The 15,114-nt window shown below is 39.9% G+C and overlaps 1 protein-coding gene across 7 annotated transcripts in view; it reads right to left on the reverse strand.

Moving 5' to 3' along the window:
• Positions 1-15,114, reverse strand: part of SMOC1 (SPARC related modular calcium binding 1) — a 138,608-nt gene that overhangs the window by 61,861 nt on the left and 61,633 nt on the right. For all 7 annotated transcript variants that reach the window (XM_062619183.1, XM_062619179.1, XM_062619182.1 and 4 more), the window contains exons 4-5: positions 11,292-11,391; positions 8,966-9,013 (exon numbers count right to left, since the gene is read on the reverse strand). In XM_062619183.1, coding sequence (XP_062475167.1) covers positions 8,966-9,013; positions 11,292-11,391 — 148 coding nt within the window. The remainder of the gene's footprint in view (positions 1-8,965; positions 9,014-11,291; positions 11,392-15,114) is intronic.

Here is a 15,114-nt window from a genome sequence, read left to right on the forward strand (position 1 = left end):
TGAAAGGGGAGAACAATCTGAAAAGCCCACAAGGACATTGTGATTCTGATCATTGGCTGCTTTGCTGAATGAGTTAAAAAATTAACGATTGTTATGCAAGCTTCATACAAATAACGATCTTTGGGAACATTTTAGAAGCTACCTGAAATATACAGTGGCCTGGGGCAAGGGGCATGAAGGGTGTGACTGGAATCTCATTCTCTCTTCTCTCTCTCCCCAACATCACACACCTTCCCTTTCACTCCTCTCCTTCCAGCTCTGGCATCTTCAAGGTAAAGACTCTATAAATTCCCTCACGTCTTCAAGGAATATGGCCTGTAAGTGGGAGGTGGAGATGACAGCAAATTTCCCAGACCAATGGCCATTTGAAATTCAGACATATGGCTGAAGCCCTACAGCTGCATGTGTTAATTACCACACGTGTCCCCTGTAAAGCAGTCTGTTAAACACAAAAAGAAAACAGAAGAGAAAAAAGCTGTTCCAAGGGATTAAGTAAATACTCTAAATTTTTGACCCCGCTCCCCCAGACACATGCCCATGTATAAGAACACAAGCTCCCTCCCTTTCTCCCGACACCTGCATGCTGAGGAAGCACAAGAACCCTTCCATCTTTAGACATGTGCACTGAACCCATCTCAAAGTGTGCTTTCCCCCTTCCAGCTCCCCCTTCTCAGGCTCTTCTCTCACCAGCCCCTCTCCCTTTCTCCTTTAGAGGACTAATTCCTGGCTGACAACCAGACTAGTCTTAGGCTTACAATACTCCTTTTCATTTCCTCGCAGGCAAAGAGAATGGACACCTTGGTGCTGTGCCTGTATTGCATGCGTGCAATTGATGGAAAGGGGAAAAAAACCTACATACACTTTTTATTCACTGCTTGTTTGTTTCCACAGGTTTTTTTCTCTCCCAGGATCACTAAGAGTAGAGGTTCAGAGGTTTGGTGAGTGAGCACAAATCTGCTCTCTAAATATATTGCCCCAGCTGGTTCACCCCGGGATCTGATTTTAGACCAAAAGAGCTTTTTTATCTGATTATGAAACTGAAGGAATGGCTTTTCTGTATGAGGGAAGGAATGGAGAATAATGGCAGGAGGCAGATAGGCAGGGTAACCGAGTTGCGCTGAAAGGATGTCCAAAGGATTTAACATGCTTCAGAAGGAAATCTCTATGTATGGAACAAAGCATGTCTCAGAAAGGCACATGGGGTACAAGTGACACCACATCCTCAAAATTAAAAAAAAAAAAAAAAAAATTTAAGAGGAGGAAGGTCATTCCTCAAAGTCATTCTGCCAGACATCTACAGATCAACTGTTCAAAATGAGCCCAAGACCTTCAGAACTATCATCATTTAAAGGCATATTTGTGAGCAGTCAAGAATGTATTTGAACAGTCAAGATAAAGTCTGTCAAATACTTACACTTACTTACACTTGAGAATTGCTTTGCTGCAGCACCTATATGTCCCATCAGAATCTAAGCTCCAAGCGGACCACAGTGACATGTAATAAAAGACATCAACACAGCCCAAAGAAATTCAGTCTGTTGGTAAGACTTCTTCCATCCCTAGACTTTATCAAAGCATTTTGCAACACATATCTCTTTCTATCAACATAAAACAAAATCCCAGATGAATGCATGAAGGGAAGCTATCATTCCAGCTAGATCTTTTCGAAAGAAGCTTTAATTCCCAAAGGTGCCATCTCCGAAACTTGAACAAACATTGTGGTTACCTCTCCAGTTTCCCCTATTTTGTTTACAAGCACACATGCTCTGCATGCATTCAAGCTTTCCCATCACAGTTTCATAGTTTCTTTCTCTTACAGAGAAACATTGCAAAGGAGTTGAAAGAAAAGTTCTTGCAGTCCCCCAGCTGAACCCCTGCACTCACAACAAAATACATTTGCTCGTAGATTACATTGATTAAGGTTCAGATGTCTAGATTCTTCTACAGGACATGAATACTCAAACAAAATAGGTTCATGTTAGGCTGATACAAGCAAAAAACTTCTAGCTTCACTTACCTACAAACCCTGCAATTTCTCCAATTTATCGTCAGGTCTATTTTTAAGAAACAGCTATAGAAGACAGGAAGTCTGGGACTATTAATTTCAAAGTTATAATGACGCTGTTTTAAAGGATCTAGACAAATACATAGCATAATAGTATAACATCTTGGCGTGCTGATCCAGACACTAAGAGCATGGGAAGAATTTTTTTAACAACTCTTAAAAAAAAAAAAAATGTGTTGAGGCCACATAGCTATGAAGTATTTAAATGACAAAAACAACCCACAGATCCCAGAAGTATTCCATTTCTCTGGAAGCTGTAATTGGTCAAACACCAGAAATCTGTGTTTAGCACATAAACAGTTAATACCTTAACAGATGTGGCTTAATCAATTGTTAGTCTGCTTATTAGATCTACTCACCAGGCTGCTCAATACTATGACTTAATCATTTAAAAGCCTTTACAGCTGTCCTTAAGACATTACAGACATGAGTCGTCTGTAGATTGCTATAATAACACTTGTAAACTACAATTTTATTAAGTCATATTATATAGACTAACCTACCGATTAGAACTGTTGCTTTATAGATGAAAGCAGAATTCTTGTATTATATCAAACAAAATATACTTTAAACCAGAATTTGCCTTCTGCTTAAACTTGCCAATGAAACTTCCTTCGACCTCAAATCTGATACATATGTTCTGAGGCCCACAGAAAAATGTCTTGATGAAAACTAAACAATTTCAGACAAGTCAATGATGTGGGGACCCAAAAGGATTGTTTTTAATTCTACTGTTTATGTAGCAAAACTGAGGTTGAATTTTTCATCTAGACCTTAACATTTCACAAATCGGTTTGATTTATGAGATACATCAAAGTGTTTCTTATAACACTGCTCCAGTCTGGAAAAGTGATCCAGTATATACAGTATTGTAAAATTATATTTCTCTGTTCCCACCTAAAAGCTGGGTTCTTTCTATCTTATAAAATCTGCAATATTGACAAACTTCAACCTGCCGTACCTGTGAAATTCACTTGCTTTTGACAACTACATTTAAGTAGAATTTATTAAACAATTTTGTAGGTTATGTACAGTATAGGGATAGTGATAGGAACCAGACAGACTTCTGAATATCTACCAACTGGCAAACCTGCTAATTAAAGTAATGGTATTTTTTACAGAACTATTTTTATAACAGAGAAGCAAACTTCAATTCCACCACTGAGTTTTCCTGGAAATGTAACTAAGCAAAATGTTATGTGTTACAAATTCCATCTATATTGCTTTTTATTCACAGCCCGCTCAGGCCTTTGCAGGACAGTGGTTTTGTTGCATTAATCTTTGCAGTCACCTGAGTTTTTATCCCAGTTTCATCAAAAGCATCATACATTCATGTTTCTCACAGAGACTATTTCCTGTCCCCTGCTAGATTTGATCAGGGAAGACTGAGAAATGGTCACCACCAGTGCATGGTAGGACAAACTGAGCTTTAGCACATCAAGAGGACTCGGAGCATTCACATAGCACACATACACAGAGAAAACCTGCTGCTTTCTGGAAGCAGACATTCATATAACTGTTTCCACATAGCTATATTATACATGCAGCTCTGTCCAGAAGCATGAAACTGTATGCACACACTTTATGTATGTGTGTATGTATCACCTAGAAAAGCTCTGGTCTAAGAGTATTCCTTCAGAAAGCAATTTCTATATGAAAATTCTCCTTCATCCAGACTTAAAAGTTAGTATATTAGTTAGAAATAAATATGTAACATATGGGAACCAGAGGATTCATTTTGGTCATACTGCAGACTTAGTATCTGTTAATCTTCTGCAAGAAATTCATCATAAGATGGTGTTCACCAGCTAAAACCATCACTTGATTTCATACTGCTCCAGTAAACTTGTATTTCTTTCACCTTACTGATGAGGCTATAAAATATTTTTCTATCTTTCCTGTATCCTCCACAAGCTTCTAAAGACATCACAGAGCATTTTCTTAGTATATATGAGGTTGGAGAGGCAGGAATAATTTGGGACTTGAAGCTCAGTTTGTGTAATAGCACAGCTGTTTCAGATTGGGTCAGTACCTGGCTGAATCCAGAAAGAACTGGAGAATGTAAAGACCAAAGTCCCAGTCTCAGGTTTTGGTCATATTTCAACGTGACATTTTTGTCAAGATATTATCTGTCTTCTGGGACGTACCAACCAACTTCCTTGCAAGACAACAGAAGGTGAATTAGTGCCAGCTGCACCTGACTTCTTACCACCAGCAGACAAAGCTTCCAGGTCTCCATGTACAAACGGTTCCAGTTATTTACATCGGCACAAACTGTCCTCCACTTGGGTTTGCCTGAGGAGAGCATTCACCCTTTACTGCTCAGTCTAATTACTGACTCAGACTAATGGCTCATTACTGATTCAAATTGCGCAGTCTATTGGCTGTACAACTGGGCCATTAACATTTTCTGGAGGTAAGACCCTTGGAAAGCAGCAGAAAGAAAGCCACAGAATGGCTCTCTTGCCAACTTGCCCACAACTGCAGTGGAGAATTTCCCTGAAATGAAGCCTGCCTTTAAGCCCATTTCTCACTGTTAAACCCACAAAAAGGAACCCAATTCTAGATGTTTAATTGACAGGAATTTTAAGTTGTTCATCTTAAGTTCCTCTAATTGCTCCAGTGTTTACTTGTAGGCTGCAAACTCATTGGGCAAAAGCTTTTTGCAACTCCATAAAGGAGTCTCGTCTACATGTAAGATAGTAAGCATAAAACCAGCTCAACCCAGGCTTTGCCTTCTGTGAGGCCATCAGAGCTTACACTTCACCAACATCACTGTACCTCCCCCAGGCTCATGGAATTGCAGATGCTATTGCCAGCTTTTGTAAGGGAAGCAAAGCAAGTCAAAACAGGCCTGGAACTTAATACACTGCAAGAGACTTTATGAAAAAAAAAAGGGAGTTCATACCATTCAATACTCTTCATGACTGACACTGACAGCTTATTGGGGCCATATTTACCCTGTACTTCCATCATCTTTTAATGCCAGATTATAAAACCAAGCCTTCCTTCCCATTTCCTTCATTCAGTTGATTAAAAAATAGTATCAACACCTTGCACAGCATCCAGAACAGTTAACAACCACTAACAAATCAGTATCACAACCTAGATATCTTTTTTCCTCTTCACCCATAGCCAATTTCTCTACTTTTATTTCACTTTGATTTTAAGAAGAAAGATCAAGTGACTTTAAGCTTATTGGAGATAAACAATGACATGGTTGCTTTTTACATCCCTCTGTCTCCTGACCAGTCTGCTTATTAAAACCTGCTTGGTGACTGCGAAAGTCAATACTCATGGCTGCAGTATGCCAAATTTGTAGCTTTGAGATACTAAAGCCCCTGCATTCCTCGGATTAAGAAAGTTTTGTTTTGTTCTATGTTTGCTTGTTTTGTTTCAAACGTGTGGCACAATTTCCCTTTGCTGGAAAGGAATGGTCTGCATTCTTTAGGCAGCGAAGAAATCCAGTGCCATTGGCTCCAAGGGTGCCTTTCACTGCTTCTTAAAACATTAAGAACCTCCCAGTGGGAGAGAGGGGGGAGATGAGATCCACCCCTCTAGGGGATAGCGTGCATCTTCGAAGTCTCTGAGGCCTTCCAAACGAAGCAGCAACTGAGTAAATTAGAGCAAAAAGCTCCTTACAAGAAAAGACTGTACAAGGAACAAGCTGGAATAAAGAACAGACAGCAACAGAAATCTGCAGGTTCTGGACATCATAATCCCACCCAAGATAACTGCATTCCATGACAAAAGGCTTGGAAACTTGTTCTTTGCTTGCAGGCTGAATTCAGCATAGGAAGAACAATGGTAATTGTCTGAGCTGTAAAGTCCACACACCAAGCTTGTCCTGGAGAACCTAGGTTTCTATTCTGCCTCATACAAACATTCTTCCATCTCTGCGGCCTCAGGTCTCTGCCTTCCAGCAACAGAGCATTTCTCAGCCACAGAACAAATCAATACATACTATTTTAACGTTTTGAGTTTGGTGCCAAGTTAATTTGATTTAAATTACCTTACAGGGCAAATTGTATGAATAACTGGCATTGCATCATACAGCAATAGCAGCAATGTAAACATGGGTAACCAGAGCATGGGATTTAAAAATAAAAAGGATTTCTTGCCAGCACTCTTGTCTGTTCTCTGCAGAAAGCTCCACAGAACCACTTCTGGAACTACAAGCCAAGCCACGTGACCATAAAGCCATTTCATTTTCTTTTCATCCATAGTGAGAGAGCCTGTGAGTGGAATCACATCTTCTGGCAACTCCATTACACCTACTGACTCCCAGAAATTAGGGCTAAACAGGAGAGAGGCCAAAACATTTGGAGAAAGGGTTATTACCAATACCCAGCCTTCTTCTCCTTCCAACATTATTTTGTTTCTTCTAAAAAAGAGCTCATGTTAATAAAGTCTTCATTTATTACCCAACAGCTTAACCCTAGTCATCTGCAGTTTCTAAGGCAGAGCAGCCTCTATCCAAAAAGACTACTTTGCCTTGAAGACTTGAAAGGCACCAGCATCACACAAAGTTTATTAGCTCCATATCTTACATTCCTGTATGAATGAGACAAAAGAAAACACTTTTGAGAGCCTCAGCTACTGCTTCCTCCTGAGAGGGCCTACTGTGTGCCAGACAATGTGCTCTTTGACTCAGAGACCCTTACCCAGGGATGGAGAGAGGAGTGTGTGGAGCAGTGGAAGAAGTCCAATAGCTCCTGATTCAGGTAACAGTTGCCCAAAGTGATGTCAGAAATTTCAAAGATGTGCCTCTGCAACAGAAATGTCATCACTGACTCAGTTCCTGCTGGACGCCTCCTCACCCTGCCCTGTCATCTTGCGAAGGGCAATCTTTACAGAAAGAGTCTGAACACTCAGGTGGAATGGATGGTTATATGCACACAGGCTAGCTACTGGTCTTCAGAGCAGCCAGACCTCCAGCAAGCACCTGGAGGAAGCCAGACTGTTCTTGGTCCCAACTTCCTTACAATAGGATCTGATGCTGGAATTTTGAATCAAAGTAACTTAAGTCAAGAAAACACACTGACAAGAAAGACAGATGAATTTTTAATTAGGTATTCATCACTAGCCCCAAAAGTAATGCTAAGTCCATCAAGTTTTAAACTAAATTATTTCAGCTCCCAAAAACCCTCTTGATTTTAAAAGACCCTTTAATGATTGCTCACAAGTATTTTTCTAACACGATGGAGAAAGGCCAAAGTGGCTTCCAATAGATATGAACAGATTCAGAGTTGGAGGGAATAGAAAATGTACATGATTGCTTGAAGCATACTGGCCCCAAAAGAACCATTTCCTTTTCTTGACAGGATGTTTTTGCAATCACCTGACTAAGCATACCATTCTTGAAACAGGATGCCACAAGCAGCACCAAGGAGAATCGATGTATATTGCAAATTTTAGATTAATTCATTCCATTTACAGTTCTCTTTCTTTTTTGCATGTTCCAACTTCTGAGTTAATAAAGGGAGTGAAGTGGAAAAAACAAGTTCAGATGTCTTCCCCTTTTGCTCCTGTTTCCTTTGAAATCCAATGTCAGCTGCTTTCAATTCTAAAAGAACAGACCAGGACTACTCAGGTAGGAAGCCTACGAACAATCCCCAGCCAAAAATAATTCAGATTTCAAGAGCTACTTGATTTGTACTTCAGGCTAGACTAGCATTAACAGAATGATAACAATGCATTCAGGTGCCAATTATACATTGACATGTAATTACAGGTTTACAGAGACATATCCTTATCTAAAATAAGAAGCAGACTTCAGCATTCAGTATTAACTAAGTAGTTCTCTTTGCATCTTTTTCCTCCCCACTTTTTCCTAAGCTGCAATACACAAGGAATAGACTGGAGAACAGATATTCTCAAAATGCTCTCTGATCATGTTCACTGCTCTGAACACAGCAATCTACAATCCCTGTTAAGTGTTCACACGACTGTATTGACAGTCCCAGCATGGAAAATGTTCTTCAAATTAAAGCACTGTCATTGAGGTAGGCATTTTCCTGTGTTTTGAAGTATCAGGAATGACTGGTTTAAAGAATGAGCGCTAAAAATTCCACTTCAGATATTAAAACAGGAACTTCTCCCAGGAAACAGCCTTCATCCTCACCAGCAGGAGTGAGGATGCATTCAGCACTGTTTTCCTGTAGTAGAGACAAAAGTTGACTCTGAATGGTGGGGGTAGAGGGGAGAAGGGTTGAAAAAAATCAGGGTGTGGAGAAGTCCTACAGACAAATTTGACTGCCCCTCAATGTACTCTTCCCACCCAAGGCTATTGCAATGAATACACATCAGAGACACAGAGAAGGGCTTCAACTACTCACAGGAGAACAATGACACACCTAAATGCCTCACTCAGGAAGGGCAAGGACCCTAAAGAAGGACTAATGTCTAACGCACTTTCCAAGCATAGCTAGGGTTTAATCCAGCACATCTGGCCAGAGAGTTTGATGTTCTGTGAAAAAGAAAATGAAACCACCCAACACTTTCAATGCATATAAAGCCACAATCATGACATTGACACGAGTGACTCTCAGTGTACTAGTCATATTGATAGCCTTCCTAATCTCTAGGGGTTTTATTTGAAATCCTCTGTAGTTAACATCAAGGTGAACAAGAGGTTATTCTGTGCCAGATGCTTTTTTGGGAAGCTCTGTTTTCATGTACTACATCTCAGCTGAGGAGCAGAGCACACCGTTTTCTACTCCATGGGATGGTGCACCAACAGACTGTTATTTTGTTCCTCCTACTGAAGGTAGAGGTCCACAGGCATGAAAGCCTCCCACACACCGAGATAGTTAGGAATCCAGGTTCCGAGTTATCTCAAGGGGACTTGGCAGGGCAGCTGCTATTACAAAAGTTGCTGAAGCACAGGACTCCACTCACCTTTCCTCCCAGAATTACCCTGGCTTGATGGTTTATCAGTTACAGAACCTAAAGGGAAGGGAAAAGAAGAAAAAAAGACATTTAGATGCTGCATGATCACACAGAACGTATAATGTCACATTAACACAATGAGCATCTCAACCCACAGAGCATCTGTTTTACTTGCCAACAGCTCAGCTTGGGATTCAGAGAGCCTGTTGCTCCAACAAACTGGGACAGCATAAGGAAGTTTTGCATGTTGAGATATTAAATCAGGATGAAGGTAAAAAAGAAATCTTTAATAGCTAGACCCAGTGCTCTGAAAGAGCTCAACAGAGCACTAGCACTAGTGTGCTAGTAAGAAACCTGGAATAAATCCAAGGGCAAGTAGGAAAGATCACTAAGAGTCACTTCTTAAGTTTGCAAATGTCAGGAAGAGCAAATCAAAAACAGGTGGGGAGAGTGTGCAGGGAAAGCAAGGCCAGTATTCTAAAGGGAAGGGATTAAGTGGGATGATTTGCAGAAAATGAATTTCAACATCCCCAGCTATTTGAAGAGGTACACTGAGTAAGATCTAGCATGTATTTGAATAGAACACATCCTGGGGGTTTTAATATAACTCAGATTTTTACATAATACATATGATTCTACAGTTTTCTGCAGTTTGCTTTAGTGCTTCAGAACACTGTTTTCCATTAAAACTTGAACTAATAATAAAAGCTTTTTGAACAAATCCATTACCAAAGTGTAAAAATCTATTACAAGTTTTTTTCTTCCCCCCTCTTTTTCTGGAATAGCTTTATTACCAAGAAACTGATTCTTCTATGCAGCATTACTAAACAGTTCCAGTAATTACTGATCCTTCCAGAAACATGGATCAAAAGTCATCTCCAAAGGAGGCAGCTCTGACAGGCCCAAGAGACTGGTCAAGACAAACTCTACTGTAAACTGTATTGCCCAAGCACTTTCACTTGCAGATCAGTTCATCACCAATCTACTGCTGGATTATAAGTAGGAAGCACATACCCAGTATCAGTCATCATGAGCTTAACATCTGTGTGTCCTACAAAACACTATGACTTGACTTTCCTGGCAACACAATTATATAAACAGCTCAAGACTAAATGAACAGATAAGCAAGACTAAAACGTGCCCTACCAAAACCATACACGGGAATGATGGAAGAAAGTCATATTTTAACATTTAAGCCAAATTACTATAGCATTTCATCTTACACTAAAACAGGATATTAATTTTATTTTCTTTCCACGTACCTGTGGAACAGCAAGCATCCCCTCAAGCTACATTGAGTCATTGGCTCCCAGACAGTTCTCCCACTCAGCTCAAACCCTCATGCAAGTCACTATGTTTGCTTATTACCACAAAACATCCTACAGCCAAAGAGGACACTGAATAAGATGAGGAGGCTTAAAAAAAAAAGACCCAAAGGTTTGACTGGTGCCATGTCTAAAGGGCAAACAGTGTAAAGTGTGAGAGGACAAATACATTAAACATCCATGGGGTGCAGACTGCAGTGCATGAAACCAGAGGCAGCTGCAGTGCCTACATGGCATCCCCGAACATGTCAAAAACACACTCCTTTACTCGCTATCTTTTCTTTCTTCTTTGGGAAGTGGGTGTGAAGGGGAAAGCACAAGTCTAGTGTTGCCCCTGAATTTTTGCAGACAGTATGGAACAGATTTACAGCTCTCCCTATGCCTAGCACACCACTGCCACAGCAGCTCTGTTGACCACAGCTCACAAAGCTAGACTGTACACTAGTGTTCAGGGCCACATGAAAATCTAGGAACTAAGAACTGGAACCGAGTGACATGATCAGAAGACCCAAATCCATCATAACAGCAGGACCTCAGATTTGGTGGCTAGTAGTCAACAACCACCAGTTTCTCAAGAACTGCCTTATCAAACTTTTAACTGAAGTCACTCTGAAGGCAAAGTGACCTTAGGGTCCACCAAAAAACAGAGCCCAACAACCACTTCTTTAAATACAACTCATGCAAAAAAGTTATTCCTTCTGTTACAGGAATCGCTGGTTTTGGTATACACAACAACACTGCAACTCTTGCCTTGGCTACCACAGGCTGTTTCCTCAGTGCCTTAGTGTTTTTTCCTAGGTGAGCCTTGCAGGGTGGACCTGCCATAGCCTAAACTCCCTTGCAGCTTCCAAATGCCAGCAAGCCCATAGGGAGATAAAAGCACAACTGCAGTGTTAAACTGGGTAAACTGACCAAGTCACCTGGAAAAATTAAGTACTCTCAACAGGATGTATTCTCCCCAACCCCTTTACTTATCAAATTAGCCTTTGTTGAAGCCACCCCCACAGTACCTGAACATACAGGAGTTTTGTTCTGTACAGAAGAGCCGCTAATAGGCTTGCCATCAGGTGTCACACACCAGCAGTATCCAGTGTAGGTATGGCACTGCACCTGTTTAATAAAACAAAGAGCAGGCATTTCATTTCTCACTCTGTCACCCATCACTTTTATTATATTCTAGCATCTTAGTGGAAGCCCCAACCCAGATGCATCACAAATACATGCTTCAGAGTGAGGAGGTCCCAGAGAAGACCATCTTTGATATTGTTATCTTTTCTTTCTCTCCTCACCCCCCTCCCCAAAGAAAGGTTATTTCTCCTACTCCAACTCCCTTAGCTGCAATTCAGTCGGCAAAAGAAGTTACAAGTAGTCAACTGAGAACAATTCAGTTTTGTGATGCAGCAGCTGTATCTCAGCTCATTCCACCTTCTGCTAAATCCTATTTACCGTTTAGCCTTAAACAGTAGTCCCACTACATCCCATCTGGGATATGGAAAGTCCACCCTGGCCCAATTCCACAGCTGCTGCTTGAGAAGAGCATCTTTGGAAATTTCAAGAGCATTTTGTTCAGTAAACATGACTGGAAAAATGCAACACTGACTTGTTATGTTAACAAACCTTCTCCAGATAGATTTAAGGTCTCTCCTGTTACTATGTCAACATAGGCAGTAGGAGCAAAATCCAACATGCTTGCTTTTCATATATTGACAAGAACTTAAAAACATTTGATGAAAGCTCTATTGAGCCAACAGGTAAACAGCATAACTTAACTTTGAAGCTCTGCTTCTAAACTGAACATCTAGAGTTGTCCAGTTCCTTCTTTCACCATGAAAGGACACCAGAATGACTAGATCAGATGCAGACCTCTAAAGTGAAAACAGACAAATCCCAATCTAGCAAACTGGTCTTAGTAAAACCTATGCAGATATTACTTCAGTGGCACTATAGTTTCATCCAGCTCAACAAACTAGTTACAGTCTTTGTCTCACCTTTTCACAGAGTGTTCAGCATTTGTATGAAATTCACAATGCCTTTGAGTTCCCTTGAGACAAAAATAAGTTATAATCATACAGGCATTTATGCAAAATTAAGAGATTCCAAAATCCTTTCTAGCAAACACACTTTCAGTTGTGGCTGAGTGTGCACATCATTACTTCCAGCCCCTTGGAATGGTATGGAAAAGCCTATGTTACTTTAAGCTAGAGATGGTTCCCTTCAACACATTTCTGAAACAAAGCCGTTAAATGAGACGAAACCACTTTAGAAACTCCCTTTTCATTTTACTTGTAAATTGAATTCTGTCCATTCTCACTTTTTCCAAACAACTTCATTGCAGCTGATTTCCCATTCCAGTCCTCTCCACACAGAAGAGTGATGGGGTGTTTGTACAGTTCCCTTTATTAGGGATCCTTCAGAGCTAAACCAGTCATTCCCCCTTGCTGACAGCTGGCTTCAATTCCCTAAGGTAGCAGAGTTTGTTCAGAGACTTAACAACAGTCTTTTTAAAAGGCTTTGAGTATCCCATAAAACATGATCTAAGAGCAATTATAACACAGCACCACGTGTTTATCTTGAGTTCTACTAAAGTGCAAATCAATCATTTTGCCTCAAGCAAATTGACTTTTAGCAGCCAAAAATCAACAATAGTCTCATGTAGACATGTTACTAAAGTCACTGTCACTGCTATCTGCATACTTTCATTTTTATTCTCTCAACACATCACAAAACTGATTGCAAATTACTCAAAAGCACTATGGATATAACTGGCAGTAATGAAGTTGCAAAATATTTCTTATTGCTCAATTTAATCAATTGTACAGTCAAAGCAAGTGTGATGGAACTGCTTGGGTTTCTGTGATCAGTGTTTATATTTGCTGATCACGCATACATTATTGCATTCCCACATGGAAAGCACAAGGAGCTATTGGGAATGTAATTTCTATCTGAGCATTAATTGTACAAGATGAAGCCAGATTCCAGGATAGAGTCTGGAATTAGTAAGGCAAGACCATTCCATGTTACATTATAGAAAAAAAAAAATCTAGTGTACCCAGCATTTAAAAAATTCAAGTGTTACTGACTTAATAGTTCTTCAGCCAAGTCTGCAGAAAATAACAAAGTACATGGCAAGGGAGTCCAAAAACGTATTGATATAAATTTAGGATAAATGCATTAACTAAAAGCATGTTATGCAGTTCATCTCAATGAGCTGCATCTCATCTACCAATTACATACACTCATTTATGCAAGCCAAGCACATTACAACTATAAAAGCACAGTAATTTCGTAAATAACTAAGCTAAGGAATGCTGATCTTCCTTGGAGTGGGATCCCATGACCCACCCGAGATCTCATATTGACAGCACTTTCACAACAACCCAATGTTCTACCATGGCACTAAACAACTTCCGTATCACAGACAATAGCAGCAACTGAATCTCAGCCCTTATCCTAAGAGTCAGACAACTACCCATGAAGAACACACTTCAGAAAACTCAAAAATAACTGCACTTGGCTTTCCTGAATGTCTTCATGTTGAGAGGGCTACCTTTCATCACAATACCTGACTATGTCTCCGCATATTTAAACTAAAACAAGGTGTCTTAACAACAGTGGCCTACAGCTAGAGAATGCAGCCTAAAGGCTGGGATAAAATAAAGAAAATGGTGTGCTTTTCATGAGTTACGTAGCATTGGTATAGCACTGAAAAAAAAATTAAAGGCAATAGCTGTCCAGCACTATTTCTAAACACCATGTGTAAATACAAACTCTGAAGTGTCAACTATTCCAAAGCACTTTTTATAAGAAATCTTGAGAATTCAGGTTTTTACTGTAATTTTTTCCAATGATCTTAGGTTTGAGGGTTTTTTTTCTAAATCCCATTTAAATCTCCTACCTGAAATTCAATCTCATTCTAATCCTATTTGCATAGTAGCAAGATTTTTAAATGCTGTTATAATCAAAAGAGTAACCGTGTAAAAGTGATACCTGTTTACTGCACAGATCTAATCTTCAGTTACTGAGTTAATTTTGGCTCTACCAAAATTAATTAATTAATTTTGGCTTTCAGTCTTCTAAAGCTAAATATTGTGTTAGAGAAAATACATTATCAATTCTACATACAAAATAGGCTTGATTGGTAACCAAGTTGCAGCTACAGAACACTCATTATTGCTGGAAAGGCACATGACAGATAGGAGTTTGACATCTCAAATTAACACATGCCTGTCCAACAGCAGAACATTTTAAGTTACAAAATAGGATCCCAGAAAAATAAAACCTACACATCCTTTGAGGTTTCTCAACACATTCCACATTAACATCTGATCATGCAGGAGCACACCATTCCTATTTTTCAGCAAGGAGAGATATGTCATTTCAATTATGCCTCAACTCAAGGACTGATGCATGAGGGACAAAACCAACAAAAACTGCTCTACCACCACTGCCCAAATTACAGGTGTAGAAGCAGCTCCTCTATCCCCCCTGCCATTACAATGTGTGAAGCCAAACTAAATCTGACATACAAACCACTGGCCACATGAATAAACACCTGCTCTCATCCAGTTGTATTATAAACACCAGTTCATTACAATATGAAAACATTAAAAGTGTAGTTACTGACAGACAGCTCTGCCTCTTAACTTCCTGAGGGAAAATGAAGTCACTGTTTGGTGCTTTGTTTCTTCATCATCTCACTGGCAATGTCACAATCAACTTCCCAAGCAGTCCACAGCTTCTCAACAAGCAAAGAGCAGCATCCCTTTACAGCCATCTGACAGAGGCTCAAGAGGTTTCTTTGCAAAAGAAACCAGAAATGGGAGAGAAATTGCT

This window comes from Pezoporus occidentalis, unplaced genomic scaffold (genome assembly GCF_034315485.1).
Source record: "Pezoporus occidentalis ecotype Australia unplaced genomic scaffold, CSIRO_AGI_Poc_V1 ctg21, whole genome shotgun sequence".
In the NCBI taxonomy this organism is placed as follows: Eukaryota; Metazoa; Chordata; class Aves; order Psittaciformes; family Psittacidae; genus Pezoporus; species Pezoporus occidentalis.